We start from the raw sequence: 23,515 nt of genomic DNA, 5'->3' as shown, positions 1-23,515 counted from the left end.
GACTGCTTGCTTCTGTGTTATATTCATGCGTGCATTGGGAAGGACGGGTCTACGACGAGACCCTATGTATCAAACAGCTCTACTCTTAAAAGAAACGTTTCAGAAACTTGGATGGATACCTTCAAGAGTTTACGACACCAGGTGGGTTGTTCAAAAAGCCAAGTCTATTGAATGATATAGAGCGGGAATGGGGTTTGTGGTGACGACCACCACAGAACACCATCTCAGCAAGGCGCTGCACATTTACATCGTCCCCTCAGGTCTGCAATCAGTTGCGGCTTACAGGTCTTCGATGGGCGATCACGGTAAAGGGGTTGCAGAGCAACACCGTCGAGTTGTCTCGAGCCCCTTGTTGAGGCATGAGCTCTCTGCCATCTGGAGCTTTATGCCCTGACGGCATTACTCTTGACCCGAAGCGTGGTAAGGGTGCCCGCGTTCGATGACAAGAAGTTGCGTTGAAGTACCCTGCGCTTCGCGGACGTACAGCATCTTCCCCCCCGTCGAGAGGCGTCGGTTCGGTTTGGCTCATGCGGCCTCTTCCACGAGAGATTGGCTTTTGATTTATCCCGATCACTTTCTCGACCCATACAATGGTGAAGCAGCAGTGAGCAGTCCGTACCAGCCAAATCGGAGAAGGAGCATTTGAGCGTGATGAGACGCTGTAATGGGCGTTGCAGCGTTTGAGTCAGTAAATGCGCAAAACAATCCCTCGAGTCGTACGTACGTCCATGATGTATTCGGCGAGATTTTGAGGTTCCCCGGCAAGGGGCAAGCCCCACAATCATCCTGAGCCTGCCTTGTCGGTCCCTCCCCGGAGTCCGGACACATCTTGGAATCTGGCCCAGCATCCTAGCACATTGAAGAATCCCTGCGTTTCGCGTACCCGACAACTCGGTCGGTCCAACACCACTGCAGCGAGACCAGCATGTGCGGATGACATCTTGGCAGCAGCCACGGCCGCTTCTTGCCTCGAAGTACCACGGACCGAAGGCCGGATAAATTCTCTGACTCTGTCCCCGGAACCTACAATTGTCGCAACCTGAAAAGGCACGCCCGGATTGTGGAGCTCTGTGCCAATCTACAAAAGTAATCCGACCTCGGAAGAGTAAGGTAATGCGATCTCAAGGATCGGTTTCGTTCGCTTGGAGCACTCCAGATAAGTGAGAAAACTATCGCAGAGATGCCCTTTAAAGTAGTGTCCTCGCCTCTCTGGGTGTAGTGAGGTTGCGCATACCTACATACCATGCGGCAGCACCGGCGTTCTATCCCCCACACTAGAGGTACCTAACCTCCAGATCGTCAGCACCTTCCTCTTCACGCGTTAGTGCGATCCCCTCTCCACCGGCCCCAGCCCTGTGCTTGATGAGGTCTTCTCGTCCTGTTACCCCTGCTCGAAATTGTTGGATCAACTCCGACGTGGTCTCAAGGGAGTGCATTGGACAGAGCCTGGTTGGAACAATGCTGCACTAATATGATCGCGCATCGGATATTTTACTCCAGCACCAGCTATTGACTTTCCATGCCGCCGAGCCGCATTGGCCGGAAACAGCCTGGTACCATCACAACTCAACTACAGAGTCCCGGCCGCCCAGCGGATAGGGCCCGCGTCGCCCGGAAATCAGAGGGCCATTGAGGCAGGAATGGCACTTCACCACTTCTACCTACGCCCCGACTCGCGCGGAGAGTCCCAACCCTCATCACTGCCAGTTTCGCCGCTTCTGCGAGACTTTCCATCACCGAGCACGCGGCAGCATGCGTCGGATGTGAATCAAGCGCTCTCCACCATGTCWCAAAGCCCGAGCACATCCACTTTCTCCAACGCCTCGACCCTGACGAACCACACTCCTAGCAGTCCGACCAATGTACACCCACCGCCGGCCTACGTGGCCGCCTTTGGCGCATCGCAGGTAGTCAGCGATTCGAAGCGGCACTTTAGCGACGATGAGGATGACGACGACACTACTGTGTCCAACAAGGTTGGACATGGCGACATGGAGTTCTCGCCGGCGGCACTGGTGCTGCTCAACGCGTTTCTAGACCAGTTGCTGTATAGCATACTGTCCGTGGCCAAGTCAACTACCCTCACCGCCCTGCGGCCTGCAGTCGTAGAGGTGCTCAAGGCACGCCTGGCCAGCGAGGCGRTTGCCAGCGCCGAGGAAGAGCTGCAGGAGTTGCTTGCGGGCGGCGAGGAGGAAGAGGAGGAGATGAATGACCGTCAGACTAAATCCGAGGGCCAACGGCGCTGGGATACGGAGCTGGTATGGAAGCGCACGCGACTGCGCGTCATGGTCTACATTCGCCTGGGCGAGATGGAGGATGATGATGAGGAGCGCTTCGTGCGCGAAGACGAGCTCTTTGCGGGCAACGACCGGCGCTTTTCGCAGTCAACAGGGCTAGTATCATGGGCTGCAGCCATTTTCTTAACATCGGTAGTGGAGTTTGTTGCTGAGCAGGTCTTGACCGTCAGCGGCCAGGCAGCCGCGAGCCGAGCGCGTCGTCGAAGCCGAACTCTGCGCGTCTCGCTTGCGGCCCCTCCCGCTGCCGTGCACCTCGATGGCACCACCGTGGAGGAGGGCGACATGGAAAAGGTCGCACTGAGCTCCACGCTCGGGCGACTTTGGCGCACGTGGCGCAAATCCATCCGGAACACCGCCAATGCTGGCACCAACACCGCACTAACCTCTCCCACCCTGGACAAACACCTCCTGAGCGATATCGACCACGACACCGCCGACTCGCCTTCCTTCTCGCAGGCTCATAGCCAGGACAAACTGGCCGGCGCAGGTGCAGTTGGCGCGCGGTGGAACAGTTCTGGCACCGCTCCCGACCCAATGTCCGCGGTAGAGCACCCCCGATCCATGTCTGCAATGAGTGCCATGAGCAGGGAGAAAACCGAGGGAGAAGTCCCTAGCGAGGTTGGCCAAGAGCTTCCAGAGGTCGAGTATTCCGAGCACGTTCTCGCTGCCAACATTCCTATTGCAGTTCGGGATGAGCAGCGAGATGTAGACGAAATCGAGGTTCCTGGATTGGCAAGAGATCCCGACGCTGAGCCGGTCTTGCCAGCACGAACGCAGTCGCAACGAAGACACAGCTTCTCCGGACCGATAGCTCTCACCAGAACTGCGAGTGTTGCTGTCGACAATGGCATTTCTCCGACCACCGCATCAAACCAGGACCGTGTCTCAGAAGGAGTCGTATCGGAGGTAGGCGCATCGGAAGTTGGGCCCGCAAGTGAGGACAAATCGGTAGTTGCTGCAAAAGATGTAGACGGAWCGGCATTAGAAGCACCAGCTCTGGACCAGCAGGTAGTGGAGCCCCTCGGCGAGCGTGTTGTGCCGCGACAGCGCTGTCGCTCTGAACCATCGAYGTATCGCGTTGTGGTAGAGGAGCAGGCCGTGGAGAAACTTGTCGAGAATGAGGCGGACGCACATACCGATGGCTACAGGCCCGAGCAGAAGGCTAATGCCGCGGAGATGGCAGGTCTCAAGCGCAAGGCGTCGCCTGGAAAAGCTGTTGTGGACAAACTTCCGAAGAGTGCGGCATTGGAGGCGGTGACTACGAAAGAGGACGACTTCTTTTCGCCGGAGAGCGAAATGTCTAGTAATGGGAATGCGTCGCCAGCGGGCGCGTCTGCCACTGCCCACGAAGAAAACCTGAAGGAACTTGTAGGGGGCCCGGTCGTAGTAGCTTCCGCAGCGACGGCTGCCACAGCGGCATTAGCCTCGGAGCCTCAAGGAGCTGATGGTGAGACGCTCTCTCGCGCAGAGGTCGGCCTCAACGTAGTGGAGAAGGGAGGCCCTTCTCAGGATATTGATGGCCAGAATGCGCTGCCTCTTGAAGAGCGCCCCTCTCCCGCGAGCTTTCGGGAGGAACCTCAGATTATGGAGTCGAAGCAGGTCTCGATGAGTCCTCTTTCGGCGCCACAAAAGTTGGTCAGGACGCATAACTCGACACTCAGTAAAGACAGCTTTTCTCTCGATGATGGCAGCGGAGACCCGATGCCGATGCGGCCGCTGGCAACACCGCGTCGCATTTCCTTGGACTTGGGCCAGAATGAGCCGGATAACAATGATGTTGACATCGGAGTTGCGAGGACTTCCGATACAGCCGTGTCGACACCGCGCGCCGAGCATCCACCAGAGCTCCAAGCAAGGGATAGTCTATCGAGCATGGCCGGTTCTCGACGTTCTGTTGGACGTCTCATCCTCGGAAATTCCTCTCCGGACGCTCCTTCACCTGTCTGGAGAGAGAGCCCTTCGATCGAGCGGCAAGCAAGTGGAACCACTCCAGAGGACTTCCTACACAAGCGCGCTTTATCTGTGCAGCAGACTGAGAAGACCAAGGCGCGTTCTCCCAACGAGAAGACCCGCGTGTCTATGCTCGCATCGAACCGAGCAAGCGTACCCAGCGCTTTGGTCATCGACAAGGGCGAAAAGGTTCAGCCTGAGAAGGTACCATCCCCGTGGCGCCAGTCCTTCTCGGCAGTAGTAGAGAAGAATACTGGCTGGGCGTCACCCAAGAAGAAAGCGTCTTTCACCGCAGCCGATGAGCCAGAAGTGCCCGTTCAAGAGCACCCCGTCGTCCAGAAGATCGCCACAATGAAGAGAATGGACACCAAGGTCCAAGAAGACGAAAATGCACCGTTGACAAGTGCGAACATCAAAGGGCCCGCAGACTTCGAAATGTTTGTGCAAGGCGGTGATACAGTAAAGTATACCCTTACTCCTGAGAACGTAAGGGATGATCCGGTAAGTATCCTGGGTATAGGTGCTTTCCGCATAATCGCTGACAGCCAGCAGACATTCTCAAAGCCTGCGCGGGTACTAGAGCGAACGGTATCGCCTGCGAGGAAGGAATCACCACCATTGGATGACACTCGCATGGGGCGCAGCCAGGCCGCCAAGCAAACGACATCGAGTCGAATCGTTATCGAGCCCGATGCCGATGTCGACGATGCAATGACATCTCGGTCGAGCAGGGAGACCAAACGTCGGTCGGTCAGCCGGCCTGTGGCTCGTAACGTTAGTGTCCACAGACGAAGCGGTCTCATGGCACGTGAGCCTCAGGTTGTAACGGAGTCAACCAGAGACTTTGCAGACTTCATTCGCTCCACTGGACCTGCGAAGGACCCAGAAATTCTGCCGATCGTCACGAATCGCTCGAGCGCGTCCATACATTCTGCCCGCTCTCAATCTCGCCCAGCGTCTGCTGGTGGTACCTCTGTTCGAAGCATGAACAGATCAATCAAGCAGAGCGAAAGCGTACCTCCAGTTCCAGCGGTACCGTCTGGAAAATCGCGAAACAACATGCAGCCGCGAAATGCCACGTCGGCAGCTGATGGCTCCTCTGAATTGATCGACTTCATTCGCAGCGGGCCAAATCTGGCAGACCCCCAAGAACACCGTATTTCGAGGACCGTCGCACCTTTCAGATCGACCATGGACTCTGATCAACTCGTCAATTGGGGCGAGAGGCTAGCCACCGCAGAGCTCAAGTCAAGCGCTGATGCGAGCCCCAGCGCGCGCAGCGCTTCTCGTTCCTCGTTCAAATCATCCTTCCGAACTYCTGCCAATTCAAAGTCTGCTCTGCTAAATGGCTCCAGCAATCTCAACGAGCCCTACCACCCAGCACATGGTAGTCAGCCACCGACACTCACTTTACCAAGAGGCGTACTACCAGATGCCAACGAGCCAGTCCGCAAGCGAGTGCGTAGCAAAGATCCCTACGCTATAGACATGTTTGACGACGATGATGATGACGACGACGACGACGACGACGTTCTGCTCACCGCACTACCAAAGGGTCAAACGCAGCAGGAAAGCTTGATGGAATTTCTTCGAAATTCTGGACCAACTAATCCCAACGAGTCGGCAATTCCAGGGACCTCAGCGTCCGCAGGCTCACGTGGCCAAGCACCGGCCTTTCCCCCCAGGCGTAGCAGTCAAGGTCTGAAGACATTCGGGGCAGACGCAGTAAGCATGGGTCGCAGGGGATCTGGGCCCAACAGAGACTCATCACAGTCACGCATGCAGAGCGCTCCTCGCAATGGCACGACGTCCATCGCGGTGGGCCCACTGACCAAACCACGCTCACAACTCGAGGCACGCGGGGACTCTCAAAGCGCGAATGGCACCCTTGATCTGTCGGACTACCTTCGAAGTAGTGGACCTGATGCCAATGCAGCGTCCGCTCGACAGAGCAGCAAAATCCCGCCCGCCAAGCCCGAGAAGAAGAAATCGGGACGCTTGAGCTTTTTTGCGTTCTTTTCGAGGAGTGGAAAGAGTGAACGTCCGCCAAATAAGCAATATTTGGACATGTGACGGGCCTACGTTTTTGAAATTTGCGTTGATTTACCCCCTAATTTGTTCATGACATGATGATTGGCAAAGAGCTAGGAAAGAGAGCGTCCAGGTGAATTCATCGGGCGTCAATATCCGTCGCCTTCTGGCAAAGAACTGAAGATATTTGAATCTTTCCTTTGTACGAACGGTCCGACAGAGCTGTTACTTGGTTGGAAAGAGGGTTGAAGAATTGGAGATGGATATAGATCGTTGGATGATTGTACAAGTAGTCATAGAGCTATCCCTCGGGGACTTGTGTATATTTTACAGCGCTGCGGGACTTTTCGAACAGATCTGCGGCTACCAACTATACCACTGCCTTTGAATCTGAATCGGTCGGTCAGGCAGATGTTTCCAAACGTTCTGCGTGATTGCCTTCTTGCGCTTTGCCTCTCGCTCTTCAAACTCGCGCACGCGAGTGGCTTCCTCCTTGAGCACGACGCTAAGACTCGTCCATGGGGTACGCATCATGTAGATGCGGCCACGCGCTCTATAATCAGGCAGTTTGCCGTATGGACCACGGCCCACCCAGGCTTCGTCGATGTAAATTCTGGTGCGATCGGTAACCTTGTGACGCTTTCCATCCTTGAGCTGAATGTCCACAGGTCGCTCCTTGTTTGCAGCCTTGATTGGCTCCAGTGCTCCATGCTCTGTCCCCGTGACCGAGGCCGACGCATCGTTCAAAGTCTCTGCATCCTCCGCCGCAACACTTCCCAGACCCATTCCTCGCATGACCACCGCCTCGTCTCTGGCGGCTTCAAGCTGCGCCAGAATCTCCTCGGCAACCTTCTTCTTGCTGAATCTCATCTGTATAATGGCCTCATCCAGCGGCTTTCCCGCAATCTGGCGTGCAAGCATGCCGAGTTTCTTGATCGACGTCTTCATGTTGTGGCTCTTGACCAGATGCTCGCGCTCCGTCCTCTTTATGAACTCCTCCTTGGTCAATCTGCCCCCTTTACGCACCATCTGCATGACTTTTCTCCGCTCAAATCGTTGTCGAGCGGCAGGTTTGGGGTCCAGAACGCGAGCCATGACATATGAATCGCGTGAGATGCCGCCGGTTTTGGTGTCTTCACCTTCTGCATCTTCTTCGGTCTCCCGCTCCTGCTGCTGCTGAATGCGTCGCTCATCCTCGAAGATGGAACTGGACGCAATGTCTCCCGCTTGAGGCAATTGAGGTTTGACGGTTTCTTCTGCGCTGACGGCGTCGGCATTCTTGCGCTTCCACTCATCAAGAACAGGGTTGGCGGATGATGGCTTTGCTGCATCATCRGACGCTGCTCGACGCTGCTGGAATTGGGGACGGAATCGCAGAGGAATGCTGATTGGCATCGAGGCTCGACATGACAGGCTGGCCACCAGGCGCCTCGAGGGCGCAGCGATACTCATCACGCGGACAGTGAGTGAATGAGTTGGACCTGCTGCGATATCCTCACACTGCTGTCTATACTTACTAGCCTCCGGCTCGGCCCGCTCTCGCCTTCGCTCCCGAGTCACAACTGCAACTGAGAGTCGAGCAATCTTCGCACATGAGGCCAGCAGCTGTAGAGGACATGAGCTACTTTATCCCTTTTAGCCTGTCATCACATTTATATCTGGGAAGAATTCTAGACCGTCGTTGATTGGATTGCGTTGCTGTAGCTCTATCAGTCCGCACGCTGGTCATCCGTCGGTCCAGACTCCGGACGGCAAAGCCGCCACAAGGTGTCTGCGCTCTTCATCATCGGGACGACAGAGCGCAAAGATTTGCATTTTGCATTCTTGGTTGGATACGCTGCCACACTAAGTATCAGCAACGTCTCTGTACATGCGCGCAAGCTGCCGACTCTGTGCTTGGGATCCCGAGAAGTTTTGAATGCGGCCCACCCGGAGCTGCCTGCGCGTAGCGTGAGATTTCCAATTGCTACCTAGGGAAGATGAATATCAATGCCCTGCTATCTCCAGACGCGGACGACCCTTCCACTGGAGGAAATACCGAATCGTCGGGAGCTTCGCCGCAGGAGTCGCGTGTGTCACGGCCGGGCAGCAAACGCACCCACTCTGCTTTGAGTCAGGAAATCACTCGCTCGCCCGACAGACCAGGTGAATCGCCGCTGGAAAACCAATCCGCGCAGCAACAACACCACCACTACCATCACGCGCAATCAACGCCAACCAGCTACCCAATCTCCGGATCCCAGCTGCCTTCACATGGAAATCCACAGCGACCGGTAGTTCCCCATCGTCCAATATCAAATTCATCAGTGGATGCGACGGCTGGTGAGCTCCCACAATCCCCATCAATGCCTTGCTCTCTCGCTGATGACTTATTCCCAGACCTCACACGCCCACAGCGCCAACAGAGCGTTCGAACACATTCCGGGAATAGCGTTCTCTCCGCCCGTCACTCCGAAGTGGAATCCCACTCTGGGTCACCGCATCGATCTCCACTTCACTCGCGCAACAGCGGCGGTGCTCCCCCAATTTTGCGTGGCATCTCGCGCCAGTCTCTAGCCGACCTGACCATGGCTGAGGCGCCTTCGCAGACGCCGCCACCGCGCGACTTCACCTCGGATGCCTTGTCGGACTCCGACTCCAGGACGATCAATGAGCTTCTGAATTTCCTGCGCGAGCATTCCTACGCGTATTCTCAACACGTTCAGCTCATAGGCCTTCTCCACAAGGGCTTCCTCTTGCATGTTGACCCGGCGGCAGAGGGCCTGACTGCCCAGCCATCCGCTCCGCAAAGCTATGCGCTGCTCCACGAGCTGCGTCAGGCCCGTGAGGCAATGGACACGCGATTCGCCGTTGGTGAAATCATCTGGGCTGAATGGCTGTCCGACGAGATGCTCTTGGCAAGCACGAGCGATGAACGCATTGCCGTAACGGAGCTTTGCCAAAGGGCCGTTCAGGATGAGCCTGCTTCCACTAAACTCTGGATTGCATTTGTGGACTGGGTGTCGTCCAATTATGCATCGTGCCACAACCTCGAAAACGCCATCAATGACAACTGGACTGAAGAAGATAAGGAAATTTGCAGAGATCTTTTCACCAAGGACATGATTGTTAGCATCCTTGAACAAGCTGTTGCGGCAACTCAGTGGCGAATAGATGAGAGTCACCTCTTGTGGAACCGTTACGCTCAAATAGTGCAGGAGAGTCTGCCAAGCAGTCCATCTTCTGCTGATGCACAGAAGCTGCATAGCATGTTTCTGCAGCGGCTGCAGGTTCCTCATATCGCGTGGGGCGAGACCAAACAAATTTACTGGCCAATTGTGTCAAGGTTCGAAGGAGATGCATACGAAACCGTCTTTGAGCAGGTGGATCAAGCAGCCGCACCTGCTAAACTTGCCATGGGGATTCGCGAGCAAAGCGAGTCGAAGCTCATGCGTGCAATTCAATCTAGAGACAACGATGCCGTCCATCGCGAAATGGTCAAGTACCTCAAGTCAGAAAAATTCAGGCATAACAGGAAACCGGGGGTCTTCGATTTTGACCTGCGATGCGGACTGTATGAACGCGCACTGCTGATCGAGCCCACTAATACCGAGTGGTGGCTCGACTACGTTGACTTTGTAATAACCGCACCCACATCTGTTTCGCAGTCTGTTCTTCCGCTCATTGAGCGAGCGACGCGTCACTGTCCTTGGTCTGGCGACCTTTGGGCCAGACGCATCTTACGCGCCGACGTTGAGCGGCGGCCGAGAGACGAAATCGAGTCCACGAAGCACCGCGCCACAAATGCGGGTCTGCTCGATGTTGGTGGTATGGACGAGTTGGTCAAGATGCTGCAGGAGTGGTGCAGCTACCTCCGTCGCCATGCTTTCCGCACTAGCGGCGCCGAGGATGATCTCGACACTGCTGAAATGGGAATCGGTATGGCGCTCGAAGATGTTCAACAAGCCGGCGTCAAGATTTACGGCCCAGACTTCCTCGGCGATCCTCTGTTCAGACTGGAGCAGATTCAGATCAAGTTTTACACAGAGGCTCGACGGTTCAAAGACGCTCGGAACATTTACCAACAACTCGCTACCCGTCATGGCCACTCATACGATCTCTGGCACAAGTACTACGTGTGGGAACTGTGGCTCTGGGGCTGGGACCGCGTTCAGGAAGCCAAGCGTGTGGAGACGGACGAGAACGGCCCTGACCTCGCAAGCGCTGTCTTGCAGCAAGCGCTACGGCAACGCAATTTGGATCTACCCGAGCAGATACTACAGCTCTATCTCGATCACTTCCGACAGCACGAGTCGGGCACGAGGCTTCAGGTTGCTATTGCCGAAGGAAGGGAATTTGCCAATCGACTCGCGGCTGATCGAGCAAAGGAGACGGCCAGGGTAGCTGCTGAGAAATCTCAGCAATATCCGAACGATATAGACGAAACTGAAGATACGCAGATCGCCACAGGAGAGAAGAGGAAACGGGATGAGACGAGTGCCGTCCGTGGCGAGGCCAGCAAGAAAATCAAGACGGACCCCAAAAAGCCAGGTTCAGAACAGCCTTCCGCTCATGCTCTCGACAACAGCAAGCGTGACCGCGAACACAGCACAATCTCCGTGACCAATTTGCCAGCTGATGTTACGGAGGTCGACATTAAAAAGTTCTTCCGCGACTGCGGCAATTTTGTGACCATTAAGATCCTCCCACCGAAAGACAGCGGACAGCCAGCATCCGCTACAATCGAGTTCGAAACCGCCGAAGACGTCCTCGCCGCTCAGACTCGTGATGGCAAGGAAATCAATGGTCATGTCATCAGCATCCACAGCGGAGCGGTGAATACTCTCTACGTGTGCAATTATCCTGCAGAGTATGAGGAGAACGCCATTCGAGGTCTGTTTGATAAGTATGGTGAGATTGTCAGCGTCCGGTTCCCGTCACTGAAACTCAACCTTCGTCGGCGTTTCTGTTATGTAGAGTTTTTGACTGCCGAAATGGCCAAAAACGCAGAAACTGCCATGGATGGGATGAAAATTGACGGTCTGCACACCCTGGTTGCGAAGATCTCAGATCCTAATCGCAAGCAAGCGCGTACGGGTGCTCAACAAGAAGGTCGAGAACTGTTCGTAAAGAACTTTGACAAATTCAAAGACTCGCCTGAGGAGATAAGAAAGCTCCTCGAGCAATACGGGGAGATTGAAAAGTTCAATCTCATCCGAACGATGAACAATCAGCTCCTTGGTAACGGATTCGTCGCGTATAAGACAGCGGAGGCGGCCGCGGAGGCAGTGAAGGGGCTGAATGATCTGCCACGAAACGGACGCATTCTCCACGTCTCCTATTCTACGCCCAAAGGTCGGACTGCTGCGCCGATCGATAGGGCTAGGGTGGAGGACGTCATTATCAAGCACGAGAATGGCTCTCATCGCGGATCCAACGTTTCTATGGGATCCAACACAGCCCCGGCGGGCTCCAGCGAGTCAACCAGTGGGCGAGCGGAGGACATCAAAGCTAGAAAGGTCGCCATCTTCTCGCTCCCAGACACTGTCAACGACGCCCGGATTCAAGCCGCCATGGAAAAGTTCGGACCCATCACCAAGATCCAGATCCGGCGCGACAAGGAGGGCGCCATTGTCGAATTCAACAACTTGAAGACGGCCTTTCACGTTCGTCAAGGCGTGGATGTCAGCGAGTTGGGTCCCAAAGTCACCACGGGTGACGTCGGTGATCTTCTGAAGAAGGAGAAGAAAAAGCCTGCGTTCATACCACCTGCAGCGGCCCGTGCGTCGCAGAACCGAGGCGGTCGGCGAGGTGGACTTGGATTCAAGCGGGGCGGAGGAGGCGGTCTGGGCAGTGTCCGCAATGTGAATCCACCGGTGGAAGGCTCCAGCGTCCAAGGCGAGAAGAAGAGCAATTCGGACTTTAGGACGATGCTGCTTGAGTCGAAGAAGACGGAGAGCAAGACGGAGGCTGAAGAGTAGGTAAGGTATGTAAGTAGCTCGTAGTGTACAAAATAGCATCCCACAACATTATCACGGATCTGAGGCGGCCTCTTCCAACAAATGGCTTTTCAGACTTGAGCTGCAGTTGAATGTAAGGTATCTGCGCAGAATTGATAGATGGAAAGCTCATACGTGAACGATAATACGGGTATTCCGAAGGCGCAGATCGCCAACGACGTCACCATCAGATCTTCGATTGGGATTACATGTACATATTGTGGACTTTCACCACGTCCATGTAGCTTCATCCTCCCATTGACAACACATGCTGCTGGTGAAAATGGCGGCGACACTCCCAGCACGATCGTGCTTCCAGAGCCTTCGTCTCATCGCTCGCACGTCACCAGCAACCCTCCGACGTCTCTCGACGCTGCCAAACAACGAGCACATTGTACGCTTCCATCCTCTATGCTAATGCTGCCATTGGAGTTTTCTGATACCACCGACAGTATGTACACGAACACAAACAGTCCAACGCACCGACGAAGCAGTACATCCTCTCGTATCTGTCCAAAGTCCCTCCCAACCCATCTCTTGCAATCGGCACCACGAATCAAATACCTCCCACCACGGAATCACTGAAAGAAAACTCGGAATTCGCGGAGATTGTGCATCATGTCATCCAAGAGCACGCGGTACATGACCCGGACGTCCAGGCGCAAGCACAGATGTATGCATCTCAAGCCGGCTCCTCGCTAGGCAGCGGCGGTGTCTTCTTTCCCCAACATCAGCAGCAGCAGAACAAGCGGAGAGATCGCAGCAGCAGACAGATGGGCGGTGGAGGTGGAGGATCGGGAGCTGTTGGCAGTGGTGGAGCGAGCTCGCAGGGCGGTATGGGCGGAGGCGGTCGAGGTGGATTCGTGCACGTGGCCGATCAGCGCAATCCGCCCGACTATGGCCGAGTCGCGTATCCCGAGGACATCTTCGGCAGTGTTGAGATTGATGGCGCCGGCAACTTTGTGGACGGCACGGGCAGGTACCAGCGCTCGGGGTCCTATCGTATGGTGACCAACCAAGGCATACTCGGTCTGAGCCCGTACTTGAGAACAAAGCTGGTGCAGAGACTCGAAGAACTCGATGCGCAGGCACGAATGAACGGATAGATTTGGGATTGTTCGACTATTGCATGCACATCCGCGGTCAGATAATTGAAAGCATGCTTGCCGGCGGACATGCGGTTCCCACACACCGAGTACCATGGCCAGAAGATGGGATAGTTTGCAAATTTTCAGTTTACATCCGATTGTGCCGGAAGATTTACGACCATTTGGCATTTGCACATCATCCACACTGTCGAATCTCATCCAAAGCATCCAAAATGCCGCTATACCAGAGGACCCGGCGGCCAGGGKACCCTCCTCCAGCCAGAGCTCATGCTTTGACTTCAACTGCAGCATCTGACTATGAAGGCCGTTCTGTTGCCAACGAATATTCGACTGAGCCTCGTGACTTCGTGCTGCAGAGCTTGCTGGGTAAGTGTTAGATCCATCCGCAGTCCTTCAAACTGTTACCTCAGCAATGAGACTGGAAGATCTGACCCTTTCTTCAGTAACAGAGGAATTGCTTCCCGCGATTGCTGAGCCTGAGAACGTCACGAATGGACTCCTCACCTTTCCGGAGGACCTCCACGACTTGAACGACAGGGAAGGCATCTTTCGCGTCCCAGATCCGCAAATGGACGAGAGAGCTCGTAGACGTAGACGAAGAGCAGTCAATCGACGAGCAAGGCAAGCCTTAGCATTTGCGGAGGACCGAGCTTCTGACATCCGAGGGGCACATCTTGAGCGAGCTAATGCCAGCTACGAAGGAAGTCTTGAAATTTTGATGGAGATGGATGGAGCGAATGGAAGTGCAGATATCACATCAGGGGACTGGAACGGCCTTTTGGCCACTCCCGAGCATCAATCAGAGAGGGAATGGGGCGTAGGAGAGAGCACGCAACGACTATACGACCGCAGGCCAGGATTAGTATTTGGAGTACACAACGAGCGGGACGATGACCGAGTGGACTCGGAGCCCTTTTTCTTCAATCAAGCCGCGGCAGAAGCATCCACGAGACGAGCAAACCGGATGCGACCGGGTCTCCGTCGCATTACGGAGGCCGAATGGCGATCGTTCAGTCCTCCTAGCCCGGCCCGTGATGCGGCGCCTCTAGAGGAGAGAGCTCATGCTGAAACGACCATGGCGCCCGCGGAGAATGCACAGGCTGAAACGACCACGGCGCCCGCGGAGAATGCTCAGGCTGAAAGTAACATGATGCCTGCAGATGCCTTCTATGCTGATTCCATGTGGCCGGATCGCGRGATACGAAATCGGCGCCAGAGGTGGCAGCGTCAGATGGAGGCGGATATAGCGTTCCAGCAGCAATCTCGATTGCCCAGCGCTTCTGAWCACGAGGTAAATGGTACTGGCTCGAATTCCGAGCCATCGTCTAATCCACCAGAGTAATGCTACTAATCATCTGTGCCCACGGTCGTTCCAGTTCCTGAACGAACGGCTCTGCTAGCAAGGAGCATCTCGGTAGTTGAAAAATGATAACTTTGTGGAGAGCACATTCGAGAATATCACGGGCGAAACTCGAGATGTTGTCTAACGCACATATGTAGAACTATCGCTCTGAGAATTCGCAGGATGACACCCCCTTTCTCGTATTTCCGTGAAAGTAACAGACGGTTGTGTTGGTCAGGAGGACTCTAGAAGCTTCAAGAATGATGACCACGTTGAAAGGCGACACCCTGAAAATAGGCGGAGTGCAGTACACGTGTACTGTATTCGGAAGTTGCCTGCGACTATTGGGTACCAAAGGACAATTACTGAGAGGACAGTGTGTCAAAATATTTAGGAGCTATGCAGTGTCTATTCTCAATCAATTCGTGTTGCTTTGACCAAGACAGGAATCATTCCTCCAGTAGGTAATTTGAACTCGCGATGGCCAAGCACCCTGAGATGACTCGCAATTGCCCCCGAGTGGCTGGTCAATGATAGGTAGAGGTTCCCGTCATTGGAGAAGAGATCTCCCAGGAACTTTCTCGTCCGCACGTCGTGTTCCTCGTGTGTCTCACGGTGGTCTGCTTGCCACAGCTCGTCATTCTCGGCAAATCCTGGCTCGATGCGCCATTCTGGATACGCGGCATGAATGTACGTTTTGGTACTGCGTCTGTCGCAGGTATGCTCGCCTAGCACCTCCCGCACCAACTCCTTGATGACAGGTGAGAAAGGRCGATTTTCTGGCAAATTCAATCCGCTGTAGGTCAAACTCGCAGTTTGTAAGCAGCGATACATTGGACTGACGTAGTAGCTCTGTGGGGCGGGCATGGCTCGTTTGGAGAGCTGGGATTCGATGAATGCGTGTGCCGTGAGTGCTTGTTGCTTTCCGATATCTGTTAGGTGGGCGTCTGCCCATGATACCGTGCCGTTTCCTTCTAGTTTGGACCAGTAGTCATCCCAGGCTTTGGTTCCGTAGAACGCTTCGGCTACGTTGTGATCGCCTTCGCCATGGCGGCCCATGTAGAGGAGTTTGTAGCTTGTGCCATCTGGACTACTGGTGTCGAGGTGTTGAATGTAGCGATCCAGACGTTGCCAAGCTGGTTCTTGGGCGGTGTCTGGGGTATCTGTTGGATATGTGCGTTGAATGAGACCAAAGTCTTCCGTCTGATCGTTGTTAGCAAGGTGCGTATGGGTTTTCCATATCAAGAGAGAGGTACGTAGTCAAAATTCGCCCAGTCTGTTGCTGGATCGTCTTGAAGGAAGATTCCCGGAACAGTCTCGTATGTGAATTCGTGCTGCTTCGTGCTGCCCATGTTGAGATGCTGTATGATGTTGTGCTTTGGAAGGAGATAGATTGCGAGACTTGTCAATAAAAATGCTATGCTGAGAGCAGGAACGTTAGTACTGGTACATGAATGTAGACTCGATGACCTGCTTACATTGTGGTTGAGAGTCTGGGCATCGTAGGTTTCTATACTTCAATACATTTCGCAGGCGATGATAGAAGTCGTCTGCAGAGGGAGGGGAATTTGGCGCTTTGAGATCGACATCCAAAGCGAAACAAGTGGTGGGACCACACCCCTTTTCAACGGGTCTAACCATGTGTTGATTGCCTCTTGTTCGTATGGCATCTTGACGCATCAAAGTGAGATACGATGCCTAGATGGCTGCAGCCCGGCAAATCTGTCGGTCAGCGCAGTCGACAGCAACATGCAAAAGACATTGCTGTCCATGTCCTAATTYACTCATGGTCTATATGGTATGACTGTTTAAGACGACCTAACACTTCAAGCAGTAAATTCGATTTTGCTGTTTGATCAACGTTTGACGCAAAGATCGCTGCGAATGACCCATTTCTCGCCTGCTAGAACCTCTCTGCCTTCATGGAGTAAGCAATCTTGACCATGTCTATGCAAAAGCGCCATGCCGACTTCGAGCTCTGCAACGATTGGAGCGGGTGTGGCTTCACGCTTGCTTGGCGGGTCCGGGTAGAAGACCGTCTCACCGCCTATACAGCCAGTGGCAGGCGAGGTGAGGTACAGGAGCAACGTCCATGTCGTCTTTGCCTTGACAGACTCTGGTGAGCTGGCCGATTGAAACATTATGTTGTTGGACTCATCATCTATGCAATGCTGTCAGTGATAGACTTTGTCCTCGAACGATTGATATGCTGACAATGCTGGTCGAAGAATTGAGCCGTCTTATACCGGTATATACGGATGTTGCTGTTCAGTCCCAGAACCTCGCCTCCCCACAGCTGCTGCTTTTCTTCCTCGCCGAGTGTCACTCCATCGATTGTGGTGTTTGTAACAATATCTCGAAGTGCTGTGCTATTCCAAAGCTGCTCGGCAAAGCGAGGATCGTCAACCTGGTAGCGGTCGTTGACCCGGACTGCATTGCCCTTTTTCGGCTTACCAGGAGTCGTCACCAAGGGGAGGTTTGAGAGGAACCCGACATATGACTTGCATAAAGTCGAGGTCCAAAGCTGAGGAACGACAAGAATCTGATCTTTGAGAAGTGTGTCGATATGAAGATCGGAGCTTGAAAGAAGAGGATGCAATGGCGGCCATTTCGGAGGCTGCGTGACAGATACTGGGGGGTTCGTCCCGAACTTTTTGCTAGATGATTTGACTTTGGGTGCCATGTTGAGGGGTACAGAGCATCCGCAGCAGTCCGCTCGTAAATCTCATTACCGTATACGTTACCTTATCCTGTGTCTTCCACTCGATGCACGTGGTCTTAGTCAGGCGCCCAAAGATATCAATTCGTAGGTAATAATGGTCAAGTCGTGATGGATGTTGACAGGTAACCAAAAGTAGYGAACCACGGTCAAGACCCTCGAAACGAGTGGAAAGTCCTTCAGCGGGGCTGCTCGGGCTTTTGGAAAGATCCATGCCGATCGGGGAAAGGCGCCCGCGTTAGCTTCCTGCAAAAGACAGGCATCTCCGACATCACCGACATCTTCCAACCTGCACCGCCAGCGCTGCCACCTGCCAATTGCTCTCGTTTTGGACTGAGGTGCCCATGCGCCAAATCCCCTTCCGAATTGGAAACTGCATCAGGGCCCAAACTTTGCCGTCGTCCGCCGTCGTCCGATCCCGCGCTGAGAGCAAACGAGGTCAACAATGAAGGAAGAAGCCGACGTGCACCAGGGCAAACGATGGAAAGCGAGAACGCGCCGGCACTCGCCGCGCTTGACAACGATCACCACAACTACACCTTCGAGCAGGAGCTAGGCGGCCTAACAGCCATGCCCACCATGTCTGGATTGGAAGACAATCCAATGTTGACGCAGACACCCCGTCGTCCGTCACCCGACAGCAACATGCACGCCGCTCCCTGGCYCGAAACGCCCCAGCTTGTTACCGATCACGGGGTACCGAGCAATCTACGCGACAGTCATGGGCAGCAAGAGAAAGAGCTTCCGCAGGTTCCGGCGCAACCGAACCCCGCCATAGAGGGCTCCACCGCCATTCTGGATCGCAAGCCGAGTGATGCTTTGGTTCTTAGCGATGACGGCAACGACATTCATAACGGCACCATGTCTGCCATCCTGCAAGATAGCCAAACCCAGCTCTCGCTCGGTCCAGAGGCTCCGAGCACGCCCTCTCATATGGAACCGACGACTGCCGCTGCCTCTCCAGAGCACATAACAGAAGAAGCCTTTGCCATGCTCAAATTCAATGACAGCCATTGCTATGTGCGCTCTACCAATCTTGTCATCGGCCGCGACATGAACTTTCTAGCCAAATACCAGCAGCAGAAGAAGGACGAAAAGAAGAAGCGTGCCAGAGCCTTGCAAGCACGGCGTGCCCTTGACATATACGCGCGTGAGCCAAGTCAGCCATCGCTCATGGGCGATGATGATCCTTCCGGTGAGTCTCTGGAAGGCCGACCCGAGCCAACCGGACCTCTTAGCGTTTTCAGCGTTTTCAGCGAGCAAGGTGGCCCTGTTGCATACAACAACCCCTACTCAGATGATGAGAATGAGGAGCACAGCAGGGTCAGACGTCGCGATCGCAGGAACAAGTCGTCATCGAATACTTCAGTTGCGCCCAAGAGCTTAATGGCGTTTGCTGAAGGAGAGAATCTGCAAGCTGAGAACCGCTATGCCGCCGATGGCACTCTCACAGACCCTCGCCAATGGGCACAGCTGCCGGTTCATCCCCCAATTCCTGCAGATATCAAGAAAATCTCAAGGGAACATCTCCTCTTTCATTACGATTCTGRTAGAGGGAAGTGGCTACTGGATGTGATTGGCAACGGTGCTATATTCAATGGTGTATCCTACATGAAGGACACTACAGATCTGGAGCTCAACCACAATGACGAGATCTTCATCGCGACGTTGGGAATGCGGTTCATGCTTCCCGAAAGCGTCGTCAATGAGTCCGAGCAGGAGGAGGAGGAGGAAGAGGAGGAGGAACAGACGTCCGCAACAAAATACGCTGGACACGGCTCGAGCACAAGTCCGGCTCGAAGACTGTCGGAACTCTTCAGTGCGGATGACAGCAGTGACGATGACGACGAACCACTTGCACAAGTACGGGCAAGTGCAAAGCCACCAGTTCCTAAGCTCAAGCTCAAGTTCAAGAAGCCTCTGCCCAAAGACGATCTCGCTTCGGAGCCAGAAATTGTTGGAGGGAATGGCAAGGGTAAGGGCAAAGGCAAGGCAGCAAAAAGCAAGGACAAATCTGAGAAGGCCGAAAAGTCTGAGAAGTCTGAGAAAAAGCCTGAAAAGAAGTCTGAAAAGAAGCCTTCCAAGAATGAATCAAAGGCAGCTCTCAGGGAGGAGCCGCCTCCGCAACCAACAGAGGGTTCGAATACGACTGACATTACTAGAAAGCCCAGCGATGCAGTACGGGAGGCCGGACCAAGCATCGCTACAGGCGCGAGTACCGAGCAGTCACCTCCCGTGGTTCCACATGTCATTGACCCAACCTCAGTTCTTGCCAATCTCGCGCCAGATCAGTTACCTGAAAAGCGAAAGGGTCCTGGTCGGCCTCCAAAGAATGGTCTTTTGTCCAAGAGAGATGAGTCTGGAGTCAAGAGAAAGACCAAGGAATTTGAAAGACGTGGTGTTCCCGTCCCAGCTTTGGAGACATTGATTGCGATGGTACGTCAGGAGCAAAAGGCCAAAGATGCCGCAAACAAGGCCCAGGCTCGTGGGGAGCCCGTTCCAGACATGCCAATGCCGAGCATCGAATCCTCGGACATGGCGCAGGATGGCGAGCGAGGACGCCAGCAGACTCCAAGAGAGTCTCACGCCATTGAGAGCGGCAGTCCGGGTGCTGACAGAAAGCTGTCGCCGAGACTGCCGCGACCAATCCCGAGAGAAGCATCGCCCATCAAACCAGTGACAGAATTCACTGAGGAGGAACTGAAGAAACCGAACATGACTTACATCTACATCATCGATGAGGTCCTTCAGAACGTCGAAGGTGGCAAGGCGGATCTGCAGGCTATCTACGACAAGATTATGAAGCGATGGCCGTTCTACAAGTACAAGGTCGGCTCGTTGGGCTGGCAGAGCAGTGTCAGGCACAATCTACTGTCGTGCGATCGCTTCAGGGACGCTGGTAAAAGCGGCAAGGGAAAGCTCTGGGCCATCAACCACGACCATCCGCTCGACAACAAAAAGCGGAAGCCGTCGCCTCCTCCTCGACCAATGCAAATGCCGATGCAGAATGGCCAGATGCCGATGCAGAACATGGGTCAGAATCAATTCGGACAGCCGCATTATAACGGCCAGTACCAGCAGCCTGGTAACGGCCAGCAGCCATATGCTGGCAAGCCGGGTTCAGGCCCTTACTACAGTCCATATACACAGWCCGGGAACTATCCTCCAAACGGCGCACATGGCATGAGCCAGRGCTCAAATGGTGCATATCCGGCGAACGCTTMTCAGAATCCACAGCCCCACGTACAGCAGCCTCCTGCACCTCCCAATCCTTTCCAGCCTGTCATTGATGCAATCCTGAGCTTCAGAACAGCATGGCTTGCGTCACTCTCTGAGGACTCCGAACTTAAGCCTGACGAACTCAAGGCTCACGAAGATGCATTTGCTCGTGGGACAAATTACTTTTCGACGTTGTACCACGGTTCCGGTGATGCGACAGTGACAGACGCCGAAATCAGTAGCGTTGAGCCATTCATGACGCTGAAGAGCATTTTCGAAGAACACAAATACCTCTTCGAGCAGAAGCCTGCAGAAGCAAATGGGCCTACAGGAGGAGCTCCCGGTGCAAGCTCTGGCAGCCAGCCTGTGAAACAAGAGCTCCCGGCGGAGAGTAATGGTCCAGTCTCTGGAATGCCTCCGGCGGCCAACCAGGCTCCAATGTCACATGGCGGGCCCGCTGGCACTTCGAACCATCCTTCGCCAATGCCGTTGCAAGATGCGACGCAAACCCGTCCACTTGCTGCAAATGGAAATTCCACGCAGGAGCATGACACGCAGATGACCAGCGCGGCCGATTTGACCGCTGCTGCCAATTCAATCACTGTCAGCAGTACCCAACTGACCCCCGGCACAGAAATTCCAACGCCCTCCAACGTCGCCTCCAATGGCGCGCCCGCAAGCCTGCCGWTGCCTTCAGTTGCAATGGCCAACGCTGGGCCTTCTGGCGTGTCGATGGCACCGCCTGCATCCGTCGTTGAACCATCTGTGGTCGACAGCGACCCTGCACATGCTTCTTCCACGGCAGAAGCGTCCGGCGGGCAGTCAAGTGCACTGCCACTGGTTGCGCAGGCGTCGATGAGATCTACTGATGAGAGTCAGCCAGGGGCAGGTGTTTCAGTTGTATCGCCAGCGGCTCCAATGACGGCTCAGCAAGCAGCACCAAARCCGACTGATACCCCTATAGCGGTTGAAGCGCGACTGCCTGCAACTCCCGCTACTGGGCAGACTTYAGCAACAATCGGTGAACCTTCTATGTCTTCGGGTGGTACAAAGCGCTCRGCGGACGATAGCGAGGCTGGCGTGGAAGACGGCGATTCCAAGCGACTGAAGCTATCTTGAGATAAAGAAAGCTGATATCTTGCTCGCATATGATAGTATGTATTTTGTTTGATTGACGATAGCGTTTAGCATGGCGTCCTGGGCAGTATATTGGGTGATGACGGAACCAATGGCGCATATGGCAACAAGAGGCTGGGTTATTTGCGTGTCGAACCGACGCACGCGTGGTCGGTCGCTTCATCGTTACATAGATACGCTTTACGAATCGACGAGCTTGTGATTGAAACGGGTCTCGAGGTACTGACTTCCTTCCTCTTCGTCGCGACGTAAGCAGGTACATGTACTTTGAAGGATTGGGGAGTATATCTACAGTGCCATCTCCACATACAACATTTTCACGAGCGACATAGACAATGCCAACGAATGCACGGAGATACAGGTCACCACACGCCGGATGAGAATCCCAGAGTTTAGGGAGATCAATCTCACAGTATACACCGAGTGTGAGCCTGGTACAAACCCATGCCACCGTCGCCTGGCAATACCGGACTACCCAAACCCTAACCCTAAACGTCTCAAAAAGGTATTGACATGGGACTGCAGAAAGTAGTTACGCATCGTCTTGACACCAGACAGCCTGCCTCACGAACTGATCTATATGGATGTCTCTACACCAACACCATTAAGCTCCTGAATGTTGCCATGCTGCATCTCAAGCAGCCTTTCTCAGGCTGTTGTAGTGCTCACCCAACCCAAAGCCGTGCTTGTAGTAGCCCAACCACATGGCCTTGCCAGTACCGCCGCCTTCAATCTTCTCCACGCGCCCAAAGTCCTGGAGCACATTGATGTCTATTTGGTAAGTTTTCGCCAAGGCCATGAGCTCCAACTGACCTCCCCATTCGCCTGTATCCCGCACTTTGTGCAGATAATCCGAAAGCGGTTCCTCCAAGAACGGTACAAAGTCATCCTGGTGCTGACCTATATACTCGGCAGCCTTGGATCGTACGGCTTTGTAGGCCAGTGCAGGTTTGTCGTCTGGCGAAGTGCCAATGGCAATGTCCAGCTGCTCGAGCTGGTCGGCCACGGCAGAATACAGGCAATGGCCATCGGCGCGGATTTCCTTCTCCGATAGACCATGCTGCTTCATCGCTTCTTGCATGCGGGCTCGCTCTTGCTCCTTGAGATCCGGGAGATTTTGCGCCTCTTCGGCTGCTTGTCGCGCCAGCTCTTCTTGTTCTGCTGCGCGACGAGCTAGACGGGCTTTTTGCCTGCCGGGTTTCTTCACACCAGGCGCGGAATTTTCCTCTACAGGGGGAGTAGTAGCATTGGGCAGTTGACTCTGAGTGGCTGCAGGTTGCTCGTCCTCGCCGTCAATTTTCAACGTCAAGTCCTCCAGCTGCTCGATTGGAAGCGCCTCACCGTCGACCTCCTCGCCATTCAATGCGGCGAGTTCCGAGCCCTGTCGAAGTTTGAGCTCAGCCTCGAGCCGGTCACACTCATCGTTGACGCCCTTTCGCGTCTTCTTGCTCGCGGCCTTTTTCTTCTGCGTGATGCGGCTCTGTAAATCGCGCAACTGCTTTCTGTGCAGCGCTTGGAGCTCCTCCATGCTGGTCACACGTGGTTGTTTTCAAGGACACCAAGCACTCCTCACCAACGCGCCAGCCAGGTCCAGATCCTTCTCCGCTATGCACTCAGGCTCGCTATCACCCACGTGGAAGGTATAACGTGTGCTCTACCGACGATCGCCAGCCGTTGAGAGCACACGCTTTACGAAGAAGGGTGGGGTCGAATATTCCTCAGCACAGTGCAGC

General features: G+C 54.5%; 9 protein-coding genes; 5 read left to right on the top strand and 4 right to left on the bottom strand.

Moving 5' to 3' along the window:
• Positions 1-1,784: 1,784 nt before the first annotated feature.
• Positions 1,785-6,320, top strand: RCC_08239 (uncharacterized protein; the record flags this gene model as incomplete). XM_023773491.1 has 2 exons in its annotated part: positions 1,785-4,748; positions 4,800-6,320. The coding sequence occupies 2 exons, from the start codon at positions 1,785-1,787 to the stop codon at positions 6,318-6,320; spliced, it is 4,485 nt and encodes a 1,494-aa protein (XP_023629259.1).
• A 321-nt stretch (positions 6,321-6,641) lies between these two features.
• RCC_08238 (related to mitochondrial large ribosomal subunit) lies at positions 6,642-7,673 on the bottom strand (the record flags this gene model as incomplete). Its single annotated transcript, XM_023773490.1, has 1 exon — positions 6,642-7,673. One exon carries the CDS (start codon positions 7,671-7,673, stop codon positions 6,642-6,644), a length of 1,032 nt encoding a protein of 343 aa, XP_023629258.1.
• A 584-nt stretch (positions 7,674-8,257) lies between these two features.
• Positions 8,258-12,238, top strand: RCC_08237 (uncharacterized protein; the record flags this gene model as incomplete). XM_023773489.1 has 2 exons in its annotated part: positions 8,258-8,600; positions 8,658-12,238. The coding sequence occupies 2 exons, from the start codon at positions 8,258-8,260 to the stop codon at positions 12,236-12,238; spliced, it is 3,924 nt and encodes a 1,307-aa protein (XP_023629257.1).
• Positions 12,239-12,539: 301 nt separating this feature from the next.
• On the top strand, positions 12,540-13,362 carry RCC_08236 (uncharacterized protein; the record flags this gene model as incomplete). XM_023773488.1 has 2 exons in its annotated part: positions 12,540-12,650; positions 12,709-13,362. 2 exons carry the CDS (start codon positions 12,540-12,542, stop codon positions 13,360-13,362), a joined length of 765 nt encoding a protein of 254 aa, XP_023629256.1.
• Positions 13,363-13,577: 215 nt separating this feature from the next.
• On the top strand, positions 13,578-14,707 carry RCC_08235 (uncharacterized protein; the record flags this gene model as incomplete). XM_023773487.1 has 2 exons in its annotated part: positions 13,578-13,731; positions 13,809-14,707. The coding sequence occupies 2 exons, from the start codon at positions 13,578-13,580 to the stop codon at positions 14,705-14,707; spliced, it is 1,053 nt and encodes a 350-aa protein (XP_023629255.1).
• A 414-nt stretch (positions 14,708-15,121) lies between these two features.
• RCC_08234 (related to PMU1-high copy suppressor of ts tps2 mutant phenotype) lies at positions 15,122-16,208 on the bottom strand (the record flags this gene model as incomplete). XM_023773486.1 has 3 exons in its annotated part: positions 15,122-15,910; positions 15,964-16,129; positions 16,186-16,208. 3 exons carry the CDS (start codon positions 16,206-16,208, stop codon positions 15,122-15,124), a joined length of 978 nt encoding a protein of 325 aa, XP_023629254.1.
• Positions 16,209-16,563: 355 nt separating this feature from the next.
• RCC_08233 (uncharacterized protein) lies at positions 16,564-17,390 on the bottom strand (the record flags this gene model as incomplete). XM_023773485.1 has 2 exons in its annotated part: positions 16,564-16,868; positions 16,922-17,390. 2 exons carry the CDS (start codon positions 17,388-17,390, stop codon positions 16,564-16,566), a joined length of 774 nt encoding a protein of 257 aa, XP_023629253.1.
• A 516-nt stretch (positions 17,391-17,906) lies between these two features.
• On the top strand, positions 17,907-21,764 carry RCC_08232 (uncharacterized protein; the record flags this gene model as incomplete). The annotated part of the gene is made up of 1 exon (XM_023773484.1): positions 17,907-21,764. One exon carries the CDS (start codon positions 17,907-17,909, stop codon positions 21,762-21,764), a length of 3,858 nt encoding a protein of 1,285 aa, XP_023629252.1.
• A 652-nt stretch (positions 21,765-22,416) lies between these two features.
• RCC_08231 (related to OTU domain-containing protein 6B) lies at positions 22,417-23,310 on the bottom strand (the record flags this gene model as incomplete). The annotated part of the gene is made up of 1 exon (XM_023773483.1): positions 22,417-23,310. The coding sequence occupies one exon, from the start codon at positions 23,308-23,310 to the stop codon at positions 22,417-22,419; it is 894 nt and encodes a 297-aa protein (XP_023629251.1).
• Positions 23,311-23,515: the final 205 nt, after the last annotated feature.

The sequence above is a fragment of the Ramularia collo-cygni genome (genome assembly GCF_900074925.1).
Source record: "Ramularia collo-cygni strain URUG2 genome assembly, contig: RCC_scaffold13, whole genome shotgun sequence".
Classification (NCBI taxonomy): Eukaryota; Fungi; Ascomycota; class Dothideomycetes; order Mycosphaerellales; family Mycosphaerellaceae; genus Ramularia; species Ramularia collo-cygni.
This window is presented reverse-complemented; position numbering and strand designations above follow the sequence as displayed.